The sequence below is a fragment of the Megalobrama amblycephala genome, linkage group LG19 (assembly GCF_018812025.1).
Source record: "Megalobrama amblycephala isolate DHTTF-2021 linkage group LG19, ASM1881202v1, whole genome shotgun sequence".
NCBI lineage: Eukaryota > Metazoa > Chordata > Actinopteri > Cypriniformes > Xenocyprididae > Megalobrama > Megalobrama amblycephala.
The window spans coordinates 34,171,634-34,192,727 of record NC_063062.1 but is presented as its reverse complement, the minus strand read 5'-3'; the positions used below and the strand labels follow the sequence as shown (position 1 = coordinate 34,192,727).

General features: G+C 35.6%; 1 protein-coding gene across 16 annotated transcripts in view; it reads left to right on the top strand.

The window, feature by feature from the left end:
* Positions 1–21,094, top strand: part of gramd1bb (GRAM domain containing 1Bb) — a 180,758-nt gene that overhangs the window by 136,562 nt on the left and 23,102 nt on the right. For 8 of the 16 annotated variants that reach the window (XM_048167836.1, XM_048167834.1, XM_048167835.1 and 5 more), the window contains 4 exons: positions 7,850–8,063; positions 10,037–10,057; positions 18,109–18,129; positions 20,572–20,595. In XM_048167836.1, coding sequence (XP_048023793.1) covers positions 7,850–8,063; positions 10,037–10,057; positions 18,109–18,129; positions 20,572–20,595 — 280 coding nt within the window. Of the gene's footprint in view, positions 1–6,796; positions 7,055–7,849; positions 8,064–10,036; positions 10,058–18,108; positions 18,130–20,571; positions 20,596–21,094 lie in introns of all 16 variants that reach the window. The other 8 variants (XM_048167848.1, XM_048167847.1, XM_048167839.1 and 5 more) reach the window with 4 other exon arrangements.

Sequence of the window (21,094 nt, the reverse complement as noted above, 5' to 3'; positions counted from 1 at the left end):
AGTACGAAAACAAAATACTATCTAGGTCAATGTGGACCAGAAATTGTTTGGTTACCCACATTCTTCAATCAGAACAAAGAAACTCATACAGGTTTAGAACAACTTGAGGGTGCGTAAATGATGGCAGAATTTTCATTTTTGGGTGAATTATCCCTTTAAGGACTGTTCCATAAACTTTTCATTGTTTACCGAACAAGCATGAAAAATCCGACTGCTTTGGCCAATTGATCTTTTTGTTCTATCAAAATAACCTATTTATTCCCATCCTGAAGCTCAACTTTTTTTTCTTAGCCCCTCACCTTCCCCAGCTCTACCGGCCTGGATCTGCTAAGTTCTTCCTACTTTCCTTGCAGCAACTCGTATCCTATTCACTGTGTTTATAAGCATGTTTTGGCAGTAGCCTTCACTCATGCCAGCAGCAGCAGCATAATAGATCTAGTCCACCAAGACAAAGCCTATGTACAGTCCATTCTTATCAATAAAATGCTGTTTAATTCTATTCCCAGAGTTGTAATGATTGAAATATATAGTGAAAGTGAAAGTGACACGATGCGTATGGTGTCCCATACTCGGAATTTGTTCTTTAGTAACAAAGATATTACCGTTGTAAGTAAACATTTGTAAATGAATGAATGAATGAATGAAATGTTTTTGTTGGAGAGTGTTAAGTCATGTGAGGAGAGCCGATAATTTGAGCTGTTATATTTAGCACCATACTCTGAATATTGCAAAACACCCCTGTTGCCATAGCAACACTAACACAGCAGAACTGTCATGTCATGCTCGCACAGACACGCAAATCACATATTGCAATGTTGTGCACCTGTGAATCTGATTGCGTTTGGATGTTTTCAGTGGACGCAGAATTTTTTCGGTTCACACGTCTTTGAGAACACCATCAAAGCACATTTCCATGCTGCACGCCTGCGTTTGTTATCTAACATTCCGCCATCTCTCCCTCCTCATCCCTCTCCTTCCCTGTGGAGTCCAACCACTTCCAAACTTGGCCAGTCCTGCGCTGACTGTTTCCATGGAAACATATTCACTCGTGGCAGGCTACAGTGAAGGAAAAGAGCTGGTGCTGTGAGCGAATGTGTGTGCGCGTCATTCCCATTATTTAGGATGGTCTGCCCTCTCCGCTTGACTGCGTCTCACACAGACAGAAATTCGTCCTCCTTCACACATTTAGCTTTGAATGTGGGATGGAACGAACCACTATGAACTGATCTGATTGGTGAATAAGATGCAAGAAAACAAGTCTATGCAATGTCCGCTTTCAGATAGCAAAGTATACCTGCGTGTATTTGTATAGTTTTGCCATCGTTGAGGGACCAAATGTCTCACACGGTCAATAAAACCTGAAAAAGATAATTAAAACATGATTTAAAATGTACAACGAAAAAGTAAAACTTCGAATTTGACATTATTACGAAATGCACTTATTTTAAAAGGGTACTTAAGTGTGTTAAGAAACATAGTCATGAAAGTCTCTTTAAGTACACTTAAGTAGCCTTTTATTTCATTAGAATGATATTATCTGCAATAGTCATTTTCACAAGTGTATAGCTTTATGCCGTTCTCCAAAGAAAGCAAAAATATATTTTCTGTTTGTATACCTCACACTGGTGTGTTTGTTCAGGGATGTCTTAAGTCTTATGTTAAAACAATTAAAAAGTGATAGTTAAAGGGTTAGTTCACCCAAAAATGAAAATTCCGTCATCATTTACTCACTCTCATGTCATTCAAAACCCGTAAGACTTTTGTTCACGTTTGAAACACGAATGAAGATATTTTTAATGAAATCTAAGAGATTTGACACTTCAAAAAGTTCATAAAGAGATTGTAAAACTAATTCATATGAACTGAATTTTCTCAAGAGAATCGATCTCTTTATATGATGAACAGATTAAATTTAGACTTTTATTCACATATCTGTCCCTCCAGTTTTTCGCGATTCCGCGATCGCTGAATGCAACGCAAAATCAACAAAATGTCGCATTTTTTTGCGATCCTGCATAATTCGTCATTTCACCGCAAAATAATCGCAAAAAATAATTTTATTCACAAAAATAAATAATATTATCTAATTGAATTATCCCTAATTCCTAATCGTCAAAAGCTGCAATGCATTATTTTCACGAGGATAGCCTAGAGAGCGTTGTGCAGTGTGCATGCACAGTAGGCATAGGTCTGTGCGTCTGTGAAAGCAAATATTTCTCATCTGTCGTCTCACATCCGTGCCAAGAAGCGAGTGAAGCGATTACGCGACATGGATGAATGACAAATAAAAAGTATTTTATGCCTGATAACACTAGAAAAGAGTTGTTAAAAGCGCTGTATAGGCTACGCAAACTCAGTTCGGCTCTGACACACTGACCGACCGGCTGCGGATTCTGTGCATGCGTTTGCCGCCTGTCAGCGCTCCCGCGTGCATACCGAAATGTGTTATATTTCTTGGCTTATTGGCCTTGAACGGTCAAATATGCACATATTTTTTCCTAAATGTCCATCTTGGTGCTTATGTCTTGAGTGAACAAATATGGGACGTGTGCCAGTGTTGGATCCGCTCATTACAGAAGGTCTTAATGTGAAAGAAATCTAATTCCACCCGCTCCTGTCTGTGTCGTTAATATTAATCAAACAATAACAACAGGGGAAAACAAACAGTGCTAAAACTTAAAGCTCTGTTTGTATCTGTATCTTTATGTTGTATTTATTTGTCCTGTTGTAGTTGTTTATTCTTATTTCATTGCTGACTGTTTACTTGATTCTTAATTACTTTAGAACTTTTTATAATTAGGCATTTGCTTATTGCTGTGGCTTACCTATAAGATTTTGGTCACATTTCCCACCATAAGTGATCATGTCATTAAAGGTACAATATGTAAAATTTTTGCAGTAAAATATCCAAAAACCACTAGGCTAGTGTTATATATTTTGTCCAGCTGATTACAAACAATATCTGTAATGTTTTCAACTACTTGTAAATCATGAGAAAATTCCCATTCTAAACAGTGACACGGGGCAGTGCAGTCGCCTGTCAATGACGTCAGTTACCTTTGTTACCGCCCTTACTGACGTAGAAACCACATGACAACAGTGCCGTGGACAAATGCGGAAGTAGAGTCTAGCGTCCAGCAAACCACTAGCTTGCTTCAAGCAGTTCCTTATTTACTTCTTGCACGTTTTATGGTGGATTGTGTTACTTATTTATGGAACATAATTACTGTTTACCATCTGCCGCTGGTTCTGTCGACAAGGACAGCTCCCGTAAACTCATGACCAGAAAAGCGGAAGCGGCGCCGGCGACTGTGTCATAATAAAAGTCCCGCTGCTCATGAGGCGTGTGTTGATCAATCGCTCCAGCTCCTCGTTCAGCTCCCGCAACACTCGGTCCTGCTCTGCTTCATACTACAGTAACATTAACAATCGCATCCACGAACATGAGTTATTCCAGACTCCAATCCCTATTCTTTTGCATCGTCCGTTGAGATGGAGACCACATGTCCCAAGTTTCCGCTCTAAAACTTGGCGTCATCAAACTACACCTTTGTTTTGAATAGGCTTCTAGCGACCTCTAGCGAAAAAAAATTTCACAAATTGTACCTTTACGCAGCATGTTTGAGCTTCTGCAAGAACCAATGAGGTTTGTTCTTGCACATAAAGCAAGTACGGTTGAGCTTCTGTTTATGTTCGCTTATCCACCGTACTTGCTTGATGTATGAGTACAAGCCTCTTTGGTTCTTACAGAAGCTCAAACATGCTGCGTAACACACGAGAATGAACCTCATTGGTTCTCGCACGTCAAGCAAGCATGCATGAGCTTCTGTTTACCATAAATTAATGTTTATGTGTGAATAAAAGTCTAAATTTAATCTGTTGATCATATTAAGTGATCGAGTCTCTTCAGAAAACTTTAAATGCCCGATTCATGTGGATTTGTTTTACAATATCCTTATAAACTTTTTGAAGCATCAAAGTGGTAGTTGCGTAGCTGTCTATGGAGGGACAGAAATCTCTCAGATTTCATTAAAATATCTTCATTTGTGTTCCAAAGACTAACAAAAGTCTTACGGGTTTGTAACGACATGATGGTGAGTAAATTATGACCGAACTTTCATTTTTGGGTGAACTAACCTTTTAAGTCTTGCAAATATAATAATTTGACAAGGAAAGAAAAAAAAACAAGAACTTTGTTCTCATATTTTAATTTTAAAAAGATTGTGGTGTAGTTTGGAGATTGATTATCCCTCTTTAGGTGGTTCCTGACATGAAAAATCGATGAAAGCAGTGATTTGCTGTGTTACACTAGATTGCTAGACTGACGCTATGATTAGCGTGCATCTTTAGAAGTGCACCTGACAGGCAGCAGCGGGCGGCTATCTCTGCTAATCACTGCCTCAGTCCTCACACACACACACACACACACAGCACTCACTCTAAAGGCCTCGCTGAAACTGTAGAATAGTGTAGTGACCTCGTTTTACAATTGTGATTGGCTAGCAGTGATGTAAGACGTTGCATAACACCCTATAATGTGACCAGGTTGCTGCCGTTCGAAGCTGGAGAGAGAGTCGAGCATCCACAGAGACAAGTCAGCAAGTTTGGTTATGTATTTAGATAAAGGTCTGAACGAGTGTGTGTTTGTGCGTTAATTTAATAAGTGTGCATCTATAGTGACATCAGTCTGTCTTGTTTAAGGATGTGGTGTTTTTAAAGTGGACTTATGTTGGTCAGTAGTGGTTGTGGGGGATTTTTAGTTTATTGGTGTTTGAAGTAGGCTTATTTTGGGCTGTCATTTGAGAAGTTTAGTTTTTTTTTTTCTTTTTCTTTTTTTCAAACTTATTTTATTTCAGTTATTTGCCAAGGCAACATTTAATTTAGTTCAAATTGAAGTACTAAAATAACTAAAACTAAAGCATATTACAATGATTTCTGAAGGATCATGTGACACTGAATACTGGAGAAATGATGCTGAAAATTCAGCTTTGATCACAGGAATAAATTACATTTTTAAATTTATTAAAATAGAACACAGTTATAATAATAATTACTGTAATATTGCTGTTTTTACTGTATTTTTAATTAAATAAATGCAGCCTTGGTGAGCAGAAGAAACTTCTTTCAAAAACATTAAAAAATTGAAATTTTGACAGGTACTGTGTCTAGACATGTTTAAAAAATAAATAATAAAAATGACAAAATGTATTGTTTTTTTAATAAAAAGAAAATATAAAAAGAAAATATAAATCAAAATATTAACAAAGCTATAATAGTAAATCAATGATACTAAAATAAGCAGTATTTTCTTTGCACAAAGTGTAAACAGTTCAATGCTATTTATACTTTGTGCAAACAGTGGCATACCCATACTAGTGGCACATCAGTGTATTGTAGTACATTATAAAACAGTATGCAGTAAAACATATTCAGTGTATATGGTTATATTGATTAAAATCATAAATGGATACTTGTCCCTATGCCTAAAGCCTTCCCCTACACGACCCCTAACCCCCTAACCATATTGAACCTGCTGATCAGTAAAGATGTCAATAGTCTTTGCCAACAAGATGGGAGCAATGCATGTTGTTCTGTTGTACTTTAACACACTTGCACAGTGCATTGAACATAATCTTTATTTGTTGAGAAATGCCCTTATAATTATTACAGTGATCCTGCTTCTTTTTCACAAGCAAGCCAATGACTGTGTGGCACATGACATGCCAGACTGAGTTATACAGTGTTTATGTGGTTTTCATTGGTAGCTTTAATGATGTTTGGAAGCTCCAAAAACCTAAAAGAATGATTGTGACCTAATTGACCAAATGCGTGTTTTCCAGATATGAAGTGAACAACATTATCTTTCTAAAACTTTAAGTTCTCGTTATTTGCTGTTGATATTTGCTCCTTTTCTCATTTTTTAGGGTTCTCATAGTTGGGTAAATTTCCATAATGGTGACAGAAACTAAAACAGATATCATTTTTGTGCTCCCATTTATGGAAGCTTGTTTCCGCCACTGAATAAAAAAAAAGGTAATTGCAACTTTTTATCTCACAATTCTGACTTTTTTCTCAGAATTGCATGATGTAAACTTGCAATTGCGAGTTAAAAAGTCAGAATTGCTAGAAATAAACTTGCAATTCGCACTTTATGACAACCTTTTGCGACTTTATATCACACAATTCTGACTTTCCTCAGAATTGGACTCGCAATTGCGAGTTTATATCTCACAGTTCTGATAAAAGAAGTCACAATTGCTAGATATAAACTAGTATATATACTAGTTCTTAAGAATTGTGATAAAAAAGTCAGAATTGCAATATCTTGCAATTCTTACTTTATTTCTCGCAATTTCGAGTTTGTATCTTGCAATTCTGAAAAAAATAAGTCAGAATTGTGAGATTAAAAAGTCACAATTACCTTTTTTTATTTTTTATTTAGTGGTGGAAAAAATCTTCCATACCCATTTGCTCAAATAGCAAAAGAAAAAAATCCATGATAGAGTTTCCATTGCTTTCCAAAAGAAGAAAAAAAAAAAAAAAAAAAGATAGACTGATAACGGTGGTCAGAAGAGAGAAATATATCAAATTTGCCACCACTCTCCAGTCATTGTAGTAGAAACACTCACACAGCAGCGTTAAAGTCACGAAATTGAAATAATGAAGTCAAAATTGACAATTCTTTATTTATTATGAAATATTGCAGTATTTATTATACATGATTTATCCGTGCACATCATAATTTTTTTTTATTCATGTGCCTCGTAATCAAAATAACTTCTCCTCCCTCTTGCAGCAACATCTTGTCAGGGATGGGTGAAGGGATGAGGCGAGGACTCAACAATGCAGATATGGGCTTTTTATTAATCAAAAAATAAAACAAAACAAACAAAAACTACCCCGTGGGGGAAAACATGACTGGCTGGACTAGGCAAGGCAAGGCAGGACAAGGCAGGAAACAACAGGGAGCAGGTAAACATGATGCACTTACGACAACGATCTGGCCCTGGACTGAAAACACAAGGAGAATAAAAAGGGAGAGCAAACAAAGCAGGTAACGAGGAAGGACAAGTGGGGCAAATGAACCAATAATCAGATAATCAGAAGGGTGGGGTTAGATAATAGACAGGAGAGCACATGGCACATAGAAACAAACATGACAAAGAAAACACAGCCGCGTGCTACACAGAACACAACAACACATGCGGACAGAAGAGCGTACGGCCCGAGAGAACTCGAAAACGCACGCGCACACAGTGAGTGAATGCTCATCCCGTGCGCTCACAACAGACCACAAACACGTGGAGCATGAATGTCCGAACCCCGACACAGAACCGAAACCAAACTAGACCAAAGTGCCGGGTTCCAAACACCACGCTCCACTCACAAAACGGGAGAGCGTACGGCCCGAGCGAACTCGGAATCGCACGCTCACAATGACGAGACAGTAGGAGTGTCAGGGCTCTGTCACCAAACACGAATAAACCAGACCGAAATGACAGAACCCTGACACATCTCTTCTCTGGCTGGACAACCTGTCACTCACGTGAGATCCACCAATAGCAAACCACAACCATCCAATCAATTCCCCATGGAAATGTAGTCCCGCCCTACATTTTTTCTTGTTTGAGAAGCCATTTCACGCTGATGTACTTCACACAGGCTATCGCAACTTCTGTTTCATGTCGATTTTAATTAGTTTTCTGTAATTTAATGCCAATTTCACACAAAGTACAGTATTATAGATGTTTTTATTTTATTTCATAAATGTGTTTTATTTTATAAATGTTAATAACTGTGTAAATGTGTCTGTGAAAAGGGTTCATTGTCTTCTTCTGTCTCTCTCCAGCACTGCCAGTAACTCTAACCGGAGTTCCCCTGCTTGCTCTCCGGTTCTGCGGAAGCGTTGTCGCTCTCCGACTCTGCAGAACGTCGAGACAGACAACATGGTGGAGAAAGGCTCGGAACAGTCCGACACATCCAAGTCCCCCTCCACTCCTGAGCAGCTGGTCACACGCACCTTCTCCGGTCAGTCCACACGCAGCGGGGGCAAGAACTCCAAGGTATGTCCTTCTCATTCAGCCCCACCTGTTGATCTCCTCTTTGGTTCTCCACCAACCCCAGTCATTCTACAACATCACCTCCACTGGCAAAAACCTGCTGTGTAGTGGATACGATGCACTTCTAAATATGTGGAACGGCCTTGTCTGAGATCCAGGGTAATACCTCGTGTTGTCCAATCATAGCATGTGTCCAACCCATAGACTCTGATTCGGCAGTATTGAGATTGTCTATTGCTCAGCATTCTTTGGCCATTGATACAGGCACGCTGCTTTTACAATCTTTCATCACCCAACCCATACTTTTTTCATCGTTTTACAATAAAGTGTTTTTGTAAGTAATCTGTGCCATGCAGGTCTGTTAAATTATGCAGGTCTGTAAATTGTTTTGAATATTTATTTTCACATTGAAATTATGTTCAATGAAATTGTGTTTTGTTAGGATGACAAAAAGGGGTAAAAGTTACATTTTTAGTCTTGTGACTGGTCGGCCTCAGAGGTCTAACAGCACTCGTCAATGACAAAATGATTGAGATAGCCAATAAAATCAAAGTAGGCGGGGTTTTCTGTTCACAGAACTAGATAGTGAGGTAAGATGTAAATAGAGAAACATTTAATACATGTCAGCTCTTTTGCGATAAAAATGTTAAAAGGCTGACAGTAACATCCAGTGATGCAAACTACTTGAATTTTTCTCAATTATGGCCATTTTGAATTGAAAATATGCATTTAGGCTACATGACTCATGTAATTCCTAACTGAGTGTGACGAGTCAAGAAACATTTTTGACATATTAGGCATACAAATAAAAGTACATGCATGCATATTTTAACACAAATGAATGCAAATATTATTTGCAAATAATGATTATTTCCGAACTAAAATTAGACCTAGAATTTCCTTCACTGTTCTGTTTATTTATGCTTTTTAAAAAAATTATATATATATATATATATATATATATATATATATATATTTTTTTTTTTTTTTTTTTTTTTTTTTTTTAATGGTCCCAATTAGAAGGGTCATTCTCAGGAAACAGTGCCATTTATTATAGAAAATGGCAGGACAATGCTGGTATTTATTTTTTTGTCATTTCTTTTGAAAGAAGTCTTGTATGTTCACCAAGGCTGTCTGTATTTGGTCATTAAAAAATATTGTGAAATATTATTACTTTTTAAAATAGCTGTTTTCTATTGTAATATATTTTCAAATGTAATTTATTCCTGTGATCAAAGCTGAATTTCACATCATTACTCCAGTCTTCAGTCACATGATCCTTCAGAAATCATTCTAATATGCTGATTTGCTGCTCATGAAACATTTATTATTATTATTATCAGTGTTGAAAACAGTTGTGCTGTTTCATATTGTTTTGAAAATCTTGATTGATTTTAATGCATTCTTGCTGTATAATAATATTAATGTCTTTAAAAAAAGAGTTCTGTTTGTCTGCCGTGAATGCTTATGAACAGATTTATATTATAAACCTCCTTGATGGAGACACATATAACAAATGACTTCATGACCCGGAGATATATATTAATATTTTTAAGAAACGCTAATAAATTGAGCTAAACAATATATGATTTGTTTATGCAGCTTTCTATGCCAGACATCTCAAAAATCACATTCACATGTGGGAATGAACGAATGCATGATTGGACGTGTGGATAGCGTGAATGGAGAGATGAAATTCTGCCATAATGTGAAATGATTTGTAAAAAAAAAAATGCAGTTTAGCTCACGTCATCATTCTGTCTCATTTCAGCTGTTACAGTCGCTTGTTCTTCCTGTTTTCTTTCATTTTGTCACTCACTCTGCTGTTTTTTTCTTTCTAGAGTCCAATACTTTTGCTGATGTCATATAAAATGTCTTTGATCTAAACTTGACTATCATGTTCTTCTCACTGTTTGTGGTTGTTCTGATTTGTGTTCCGTTTTCTGATTTCTGTTTTTCTCCTCGATGCATGCTAGTCTCACAAGCGACTTTCCAAAGTAAGCATTTCTCTCTTCTGTTCTGTATTCACTCAGTCTCTCGCCCTTATTTACACCCGCTGTGTCTGCATACCTCCTCCAGTGATCTGTTTCACTGTTATTGATTTGTCTTGTCTGACTCTGCCTGTTTGTGTGAATGCAAGTGTGTGTCCAAGTGTTTGTTTAAACAAATACACGGATTCCTTTCTCTCCATCCGCTTTCCTGTTAGCAGCTGTATTTGTCACCTATGATTCATTTATTCTGCATAATAGTTTGATAAAGAGAATGTTAAAGAGATGAAGAATTTGACTTTGGCCTGCACAATAATGGTTAAATTAATGTGTATTGTTATTAATATTTAAGTGTTCTCATTTGAGAAATTTCTTTGGTTTCACTTTATTTTAAGGTGACGTTGTAAGTACTGAGTCATTTTAATTAAAGTACATGTACTTATTTAGGGTTATTGTTTGGTTTAGGATTAGTTACTTGTAATTATGCATCATTTACTGTTATTTCTGGAGGAAGTACATGTAAGATGTGTAACTACGTCCCCCTAAAATGAAGTGTTGCCATTTCTTTTTACATTTCATTAGAATTATTGCAACTGAACATAAGCAAAAAATCAAGAATCATACGCATGGTTTATTTCACCTCATCTAGTTTATTATATTTATCATGTACATTAATACATTTTCTACATTATGAAAATTAGTTAAACCCTTAAAGGGGACCTATAATGCAAAATTCACTTTTATAAGGGGTTTGAACACAGTGTGTGTAAACAACCAGCCTATAATGGTGAAAGTCCACCCACTCTTTTTTTTATATAATCCCCATAAAACAGTGGTCTCAAACTCAGTTCCTGGAGGGCCACAGACCTGCAGAGTTTAGCTCCAACCAGCTCAAATTCACACCTGCTCGGATGTTTCTGGTAATCCTAAAGACCTTGATTAGCTGGATCAAGTGTGTTTAATTAGGGTTGGAGCAAAACTGTGCAGGGCTGTGGCCCTCCAGGAATTGAGTTTGAGACCTCTACCATAAAACATAAACAGTCTCTCCAAACGCGCAGTTCCAGATTCCAGAAGCGCCGCCCATAATTGGCAACGATTTGCCCGATTAGCATAGATGCCACCCTAAATGAGCTGCAGGAGTCCACCATTTCTGTTTCCTCGCTGTAGCAGCTGCTCAAAAAACATTACAAATGTTCAATGCTGGATTTGCACAAGAGATTAACGTGACGGCACATGTTAGTCGATGAGTTGAATCAACTCCACAGCAACTACATCAATTTATCCACTAACCATTCAGAAACGTCCAGTTTCATTCTAGAAGTTGTAACTTCTTCCTGAGTCTCTCCATCAGTGTCGACTCCAGTTTGAACAATGTAAGGCTGAACACCGTTACTGACAATCCTCATTTTGGCTGCGTGAGATTCTCCAGCTTTGTTGTTGTTGAGCTGTTAAAGCTCCACCCTCTTTTGGAAAGGGGGCAGGGAGGAGCAGCTCATTTGCATTTAAAGGGACACACAAAAACGGCGTGTTTTTGCTCACACCCAAATAGGGGCAAATTTGACAAGCTATAATAAATGATCTGTGGGGGATTTTGAGCTGAAACTTCACAGACACATTCTGGGGACACCAGAGACTTATATTACATCTTGTGAAAAGGGGTATAATAGGTCCCCTTTAAGAATCTTTCCACAAAAAACAATAAAACTTCCTAACATTAATTCCAATAATTCCAGATTATGTTAACGTTTTTCTTATAAAACAACAAAAAAAGACTTTGTATTGTAGCACAGAGGTTGCATAAGTGTATTTACTCCACAACCACATTCTCAAATATTTTATATACGAGATTCATGATGAATTTATTCACCGTGATCTCTACTCGTATGTATTTTTTACGTAAAGTGTGGTTCTACCACATGTACATTTACTTGCGTTTCCATAGACACTGAAACGTACAATATTGATTTATCGACAGCTTTACGACACGTTTTATGGCAGTGATATCAAACACTCACAGATTATGCCGTGTTTCAGTTGATCTGCATTTGAGTAATGAGTAATGTGCACCTTCACCAAGTGCATCAGGATAATATTTTCAGTGATTATTAACTTAAATTCTGCTCTGTACCTCATACAAAACTAGTGTATCCCACCAGAGAGGACTGCGACTGCAACACGTCATCATTTGAACTACTTTCGGTACTGCTTTTGACATTATGTATTTCTTTATAACATGATTTTAAGAAATGGTTATGGGTAAGTTTAGAGGTAGGAGTGTGATTAGCAGATCAAAATATCTTAAAATTGTAATTTTCCGACACATTTCTGTCAATTATGTTTTATGTATTCTTTTTTATATCCTCTATAAAATGGTTTTGTTGTAAATATGTAACAATGTTTACGTTTAAATGTTGTCAATACGTCCGTTTCAGTGTCTATCCAAACCTACAAAAATGTATGTTTTGTACCTGTAAATGTTACATATTAATACCTACACCTACTAGTATTAACAATGAGACCAGGCTGATTTGCTCATATAGATTTTTTCTCAAAACTTCACAAGCAGTCTCGTGAAGGAACACAGGCTGGCTGTATTACACGATCATTTGAGCAAAATATCGCAATGACGATCGCTAAACTCCGACATACATGTTTGCCTGTGTTTTCAGATCATCAGTGCATTATTTTCAGCCCAGAGAAAGCATGTGCGCATGGTTGCCATATTGGGAAGATTAAGTAAAACATTGTGTGATCTCATCATGGCCACCACCATGAGAGAACCACCATAGATTTTAGGTGATTTTTTTACACTGATATAATTCTTGGTGCATTCATTAAAGGGTTAGTTCACCCAAAAATGAAATTATTTCTGTCATTAATTACTCATACTCATATCGTTCCAAACCCTTAAGACCTTTGATCATCTTCAGAACACAAATTAAGATATTTTAGATGAAATCCAAGAGCTTTCTGAACCACAGGCAGCAAAGTCAGTTGAGTAATTAATGACAGATTTTTTTGTTTTGTTTTTTTTTTTGTTTTTTTTTGGTGAACTAACCCTTTAATTGTGGGGTAAAAAAATTTGACATGCAAACTTTTAGCAGTTTTAATCTCTATGACTTTTCATTGATCACATCAGAGTGTTGTGTGATGAAATCATTGAATAATCAACTGTACTGTATTTGACCCATGAGTCGCCTTAATGATTTATGTAGATTGAGGGAATTCCCGACCCAGGAATTCCCGGTTGTTTTATGATCGATAATGTAGTAAAAGGTATATCTTTTAATTATTAATCAATACCTTGTAAAACAGACCATAAAGCTTTCTTTCTTTCTTTCTTTCTTTCTTTCTTTCTTTCTTTCTTTCTTTCTTTCTTTCTTTCTTTCTTTCTTTCTTTCTTTCTTTCTTTCTTTCTTTATCTATCTATCTATCTATCTATCTATCTATCTATCTATCTATCTATCTATCTATCTATCTATCTATCTATCTATCTATCTATCTATCTATCTATCTATCTATCTATCTATCTATCTATCTATCTATCTATCTATCTATCTATCTATCTATCTATCTATCTATCTATCTATCTATCTATCTATCTATCTATCTGAAAAGTAAAGTATGCATTTAACTTTTTTTATTAATTAATTTAAATTACATTTGGTAAGAGAGATTTTTAATGTTTTTAAAAGAAGTTTCGTCTGCTCACCAAGGCTACATTTATTTAATTAAAAATACAGTAAAAAACAGTAATATTGTGAAATATTATTACAATTTAAAATAACTGTGTACTATTTAAATATATTTGACAAAGTAATTTATTCCTGTGATGCTAAGCTGAATTTTCAGCATCATTACTCCAGTCTTCAGTGTCACATGATCCTTCAGAAATCATTCTAATATGCTGATTTGCTGCTCAATAAACATTAAACATAAACATCATTCCTTGATGAATAGAAAGTTCAAAAGAACAGCATTTATCTGAAATACAAAGCTTCTGTAGCATTATACACTACCGTTCAAAAGTTTGGGGTCAGTAAGAATTTTTATTTTTATTTTTTTGAAAAGAAATGAAAGAAATGAATACTTTTATTCAGCAAGGATGCATTAAATCAATCAAAAGTGGCAGTAAAGACATTTATAATGTTACAAAAGATTCGATTTCAGATAAACACTGTTCTTTTGAACTTTCTATTCATCAAATAATCGTGAAAAAATATATTGTACACAAATATTTTGTACATCTGTGCACATTAAATGTTTCTTGAGCAGCAGATCAGCATATTAGAATGATTTCTGAAGGATCATGTGACACTGAAGACTGGAGTAATGATGCTGAAAATTCAGCTTAGCATCACAGGAATAAATTACTTTGTCAAATATATTTAAATAGTACACAGTTATTTTAAATTGTAATAATATTTCACAATATTACTGTTTTTTACTGTATTTTTAATTAAATAAATGTAGCCTTGGTGAGCAGACGAAACTTCTTTTAAAAACATTAAAAATCTTAGTGGTTCCAAACTTTTGGACTGTACTGTATATATATATATATATATATATATATATATATGTATATGTATATGTATGTATGTATGTGTGTGTGTGTGTGTGTGTGTGTGTGTGTGTGTGTGTGTGTGTGTGTGTTTAATAGACATTTATCTCTACTCCATCCTCTATTTTGGATTCTTATTTTATTTTATTTTATTTCATTTTTTTGTAATAAAGCCTTGTAATTAGGCTTAATATTTTTTTACATATCTTAGAAGCATAATTTGAGTTCCATTTTGCAGCAGCCTTCATGTCAGCAGTGTTCTTATGATACTTTAAAATGTTGTTAGGTAGGCGTCTGACGGACACTAGTAACACCAAGCTCATGGGTTTGATTTTTAGGGAACACACATACATTGTAAGTTATGGATAACGTCGTGTGCCGAATGCATAAAATGAGCTTCCAGTTTCTCCAAATGCTTGTTTTTCTTTTTCATTCTGTTTTCATTGCTTTACAGTATGACAGATTAAACCTGATTAAAGTAAGCATTTCATGTTGTTCTTCATTTGACCCCTGAACTAACACTGCCTTAAGTGTTAGTTCATCCGTGTTAGCACCCTTGAACTATTCTTCCTTTCTCACCTGTCTCTCTCTCTCTTTCTGTCCACATGTACACACGAAAGACCTGTCTCACACCTCTCTTGAGTATAGATCAGATTAGCCCACAATCCCTGAGCCTTGATGGAGTAGAGCAGTGTGTGTGTTAGCAGGTCTGTGTGAGTTTATCTATAGGTTTAAAGGGTCATGGACACAGTAGCACACACACACACACACACACACACACACACACCGTGTTCTTCTTTTGGGAGCAGTAGGCTAATTGAATGGCTTATCGGCTGACACACGCTCTTTGTCGTTTTGTCTGCTCACTTTAACCTAGACTATAAAACAAGTGAGCCTATTATGTGTCGTACCTTTTCAAACTAATACAGCTTGAGAATTTGCCTTCAGCTTAAGTGATTTCCCCATTTCATTTCATTCAGATGGTTGTCTGTACTACAGAAGATCTGTGAAACTAGTTTATCTCCATAATGCAGACTGTTTTTGGAAAGACATAAATCTCACACTACCTTTTCTGTTGGCACGAACATTTATTTTTTCCATGTCATCCTAAGTTGTTTCCTAGGCCTTGAATCATGCCCTTAAAGACCCCATGAAATGTTTTCGATGAATGTAAATTTATGTCCTGTGTTGATCCTTTTGAAACAGGAAGTTGGAGTGGGACATATCAAAAGGGTTTGACCTTTTAGTTAATGTCACAGCCTGGCGAGTCACTTTGCAAGATGCAGTATAAAGTCATAAGTACAATAAATGGTCACATTGTGAGATACAATGTAATAATTATAAGACATAAAGTCCAATTTGGAGATATAATGACATAATTATGAGAACTAGTCACTTTTGTAAGATATAGTCAATTATGAGAAATAAAGTGACATTGTGATATACGATGTCATAATTACAAGAAATAATCACATGATGTCATGAAAAATTGTGAGATTTAAAATAATAATTATGACCAATAAAGTTACTTTGCAAAATATAAAGTCATAATTACAACAAATATAGTCACATGTCGAGACATAATGTCATAATTACGGTAAATAAAGTCACATTGGGAGATATAAAATCATAATTATGACTAATGAAAGTTAATTTGCAAGATATAAAGTCATAATCATGAAAAAATAGTCAGATTGCGAGACATGATGCCAAAATTACAACACTGTGAGAAATATAGTCATAATTACGACTAATGAAGTTAATTTGCAAGATATAAAGTCATAATTCTGAAGAAAATAGTCAGACTACAAGACATGATGCCATAATTACAACTAATGAAGTCAATTTGCAAGATATAAAGTCATAATTACAACTAATGAAGTCAAATTGCAAAATATAAAGCCATAATTATGAGAAAAATAAATCGACTATGAATAAATTTCATTGCGATTTAAAGTCACATTACAAGGTATGAAGTCAAAGGTATGAGATGTAAATTTATAAATATAAAGTCGCAATTACTTTTTTTAACTCTAAGATGGAATAGGGCTTCCATATTTAGTAATGCATTTGATTCGACAATAATCTGCATTTCCCTCTAAACAAGTCATCAATATTTTTGGTCCATTTTCCAAGAGAAAGCAAATTTGAAATATGTATAGTATGTTTACTAAAAGTTTATTTTAAAGGGATAGTTCACCCAAAAATTAAAATTTGATGTTTATCTGCTTACCCCCAGGGCAACCAAGATGTAGGTGACTTTGTTTCTTCAGTAGAACACAAATGATGATTTTTAACTCCAACCGTTGCAGTCTGTCAGCGGTATAATGCATGTCAATGGTAACACAATCTATAAGAGTCAAAAAACATGCACAGACAAATCCAAATTAAACCCTGTGGCTCGTGACGACACATTGATGTCCTAAGACATGAAACGATCAGTAACAGTATTTATATCATTTTTTTTTTTACCTCTAAAACACCACTAAGTCCAACTGTCCTGAAAATCCGGTTAGTGAGGTCTGAACGCGCTCTGACAACGGAAGTGATGTCTTGCACTCATTGAAGCAAAGCACAAGACATCACTTCCGTCATCAGAACGAGTTTTCTGACCTCACTAACCGGATGCAGGGCAGTTGGACATAGTGGTGTTTTAGAGGTAAAAAATGATATAAATACTGTTCGGTTTCTCGCACAAACCGATCGTTTCGTGTCTTAGGACATCAATGTGTCGTCACGAGCCGCAGGGTTTAATTTGGATTTGTCTGTGCATGTTTTTTGACTCTTATAGATGGAGTTCCCATTGACACGCATTATACGACTGACAGACGGCAACGGTTGGAGTTAAAAACCATCATTTGTGTTCAACTGAAGAAACAAAGTCACCTACATCTTGGATGCCCTGGGGGTAAGCAGATAAACATCACATTTTCATTTTTGGGTGAACTATCCCTTTAATCTTCTTTATATGTTTCTCTTTAAGCTGTAAATTAGCATATCGATTGTCTTAAAAATAACCTCTATAAACCTAAAGACACTTTTAAGGGTCTTTAATTGATTTTTTGGCCTGAGTGAAACAACATTCAGGATCATCTAGTCTGAGCTAGACTGTGTCGGGTTATAAATAGAGCGGTAGTGATGTCACTCTCCCTGAACACAAACACCCTCCGAAAAGTCTCTTTAATTTTCTATTTTGGTTCATAAGGGTGTGAATTTGTTTTATTCCCATGACGTTTCACCTTTGAAACTGCTCATTTAACCATCTATCTTTGTATCTCTCTATTTGTGGAAAGGCCAAATGATGTATACATGTGTAATTATCCAGTGAAGGGAAATGTCAGTCTAACAGACTTTACCAGCTGCCACATGACAGGCCTTCGGCCAACCCTCACAGTCTGTAAATATACACTCGGTGTGAGGGGGCGAATGCAAATAATGCTCTGCATAGCTACTCTTTTGCTCACCGCAATATAATAATTTTCTTCTTCTTCTCTTTCAGAAAAGCCAGAGCTGGTACAACGTAAGTCACACTTCCTATTCATTGTGTGTGTGTGTGTGTGTGTGTGTGTGTGTGTGTGTGTGTGTGTGTGTGTGTGTGTGTGTGTGTGCGTGCGTGGGTGTGTGTGTGTGTGTGTGTGTGTTTATACTCCTACTATTGATTGTGTGTCCACCTAGTTTGAAATATAAACAACCCTAAATGTCACAGTATGTTCTTTGTGTTACAGTAACATGACATTGCTTGGGCAAGGATAATTTGATTACATTTATTTTTTTATTATTATTTAATTATTGTTTTACAATAGGGTTTTTGTTTGTTTTTTTAGTAGAGAATTACTTTCAAATTGACTTTGAGTGTGTCAGATGTGAACATTGACGTGATCGAACGACAATTCTTGTGTTGTTTTAATAATGATTTACAGATCTGTTGCTCTTTCCTCTGACATTCAGCATATTATCTGACTCACAATCTTGTTATCAATTTCCTCATATTTTACATCTATGTGTCAACGTGACTGATTGCAACCATCCTCCTCTTCAAATTTTGGGTCAACGTTGTTGTGTATCAAATTTTGTGTCATAAATTTATAGTAACATACCTTAGTATTTACATGGTACTGTGAGGTACTTTTGCCTTAAAGAACTATATTATTGTGATATTACTTTTAAACAATATTGAATACTTCAGGATTCATTCCCACGATATCCCATGTTGTAATAATTCATTCCCTTGTTTTAGCTAAATCAAAATGAGGGAACGAATCATTAGGCTACACTGTAAACCCTAACATTCAAAATAATGAATTGGTTTGAGTAGAGCCAACTCAAATTAAACAAATTAGTTCAATCAAATGAACTTTTATGAGTATTTAGAACTTTCGTTTCTTTTGATTTAAAAACACATTTTAAGTAATCTGAATTGTTTAACTGTTTTGAGTGTTATGAACTTGTTTCTTTTAATTTAGACAAACTTAAAGTTAAATGAAACTGGGCTAGGATTTCCATTTCCCAGCATGCTTTGCCATGACACTCAAAAGTGAGAGTAAATGCTAAAATTAAGTGTTACGTAATGTTTTTGGTGCAATAATAATTTTGTTTAGTTTAGAAGAGTTTCTGTTATGTTGGTTTTTTGTAGGGTTACCATCAGGGTTGTCAGGTTTTTACAACAAAACGCGCCCAATTGCTACTCAAAACTAGCCCAATCACATTTCAGGGAAGTCCATAGTAGAGAACCCCCAAAATGCAATTTTGGGGGTTCTCTACTATGGACTTCCCTGAAATGTGATTGGACAAATTCTTTGACTAGCGCTGTCAGTCATGGGAAAACCCCTTAACTGTTAAAAGGACAAATCCACATTTTTGGTGAGGTCTTCTTGGTAAAATTTGCATTGCAGGGACTAAATATCATGTTATTTGGGGTTGCTTCAACTCGCGGACATGAAAAACAACCCGCGGCAACGGTATTAAAGTAGCCCAATTTTACGGGAAAACCACAGACTTGGCAACACCATCATGGTGATGAGTGGAGCATGAGCTTATTTGAGAACAGATATATGTTAAATGTTTTATGTCAAAGCATTGTGATACCAAATAGCAAGGTAGTATAAAGTATAAAGTATGAATAAGCTAGTTAAAGCTAGCCAAGTTTCCACTACTAAAAATATTTAAGTTGAGATTACATGATAATTTTAAGTTAAATGTATGATTAGCTTACTTAAATCTTTTAATTAAAATGTATGAGTACAAAATAAAAATCTGCAAGTTCTGCTTACTTAAAATGTAACCCCCAGTTTCACAAACAAGCTAGTCCTAGACTAAAATGCATGTTTGAGCTGTTTTAACTGAAAGAAACTTGCCCTGACACATCTTGAAATATGTCAGTGCCATTGTTTTGTCTCAAGATGCACACCGTAATGTTTTTTTTTCTAGGGTACGCTCATAAAATCTACTTGGATGCCCTAATTGAACTAAGGCCTAATCCTGGCTTAGTCTAAGCCCTGTCTGTGAAACTGGGCCTTCATTTCTTAACTTAAATTTATGTAACTGATTACATCACTTTTTTTGAGTTTTCCCAACTTATTTGGGTTTACAGTGTACAACGTAGCCACGATTTACTAAATCGAGGGAATGAATTATTATATCATGCGCAAAGTTTACTTAAAACGAGGGAATGGATTAGAAAATTGTGGCAAAACAAGAGAACGAATCCTTAATTCATGGACAACATATACTTTTTTTTTTTCTTCCTGGTGCTCCATATTCCAGCAATACAAATACCAAATGATTTTATTTAGACCATTAGCCACAAGAGAGCGTAGTTTTACCATAATCTTTCAATCACTTTTCATTCCACAATATCTTCCTTTTTCCTTCAATCCTTTATCTTTTGCTTTCTTTTTCTGTCTGTGGTTCTTTTCGTCTGCTCCTCTCTTCTCTCTCACTTTCCTTCACTTTTTCTCTTCAGCATGAGAGACAGCACATTCTCAGAGTAAGCATGAATTTACACTCCGCTTCCTGTTTCCTCTCACACCAAATCCTTCCCCAAACGTCAGTATGAGGACTGAAACGAGTCTTGAAGGCTTCTGTCGTTCTAACGATGGCTTTTGCATGCGTGTGGTCCTTTAATGACGTAATCATAGCATCTTCCTTAATTAACTATATTAAACCGAATGCTAAAACACAGCGTGCACGGCATTAATACTCTCTTGTGAAAAAGAAGTAGACTTTAGCATACTCTGAAAAAGGCTACTACTTATTACAGAAATAACTAGGGTAAAATAAAATATGCTTTGATGTCATTTCTGTTGAAAGTTGTATGTTATGCATTTAAATATGTTTGTATAACACAATACAGATCAAATTATAATTAAGTACTTTACATGTGCTTTAGTATGTTAGTTAACACAACAAAAGATTATTAAACCATAATGATTTAAAATGCACTTTAAAATAAAAAGTTGAATTATTATATTATCTGCAAGCACAGT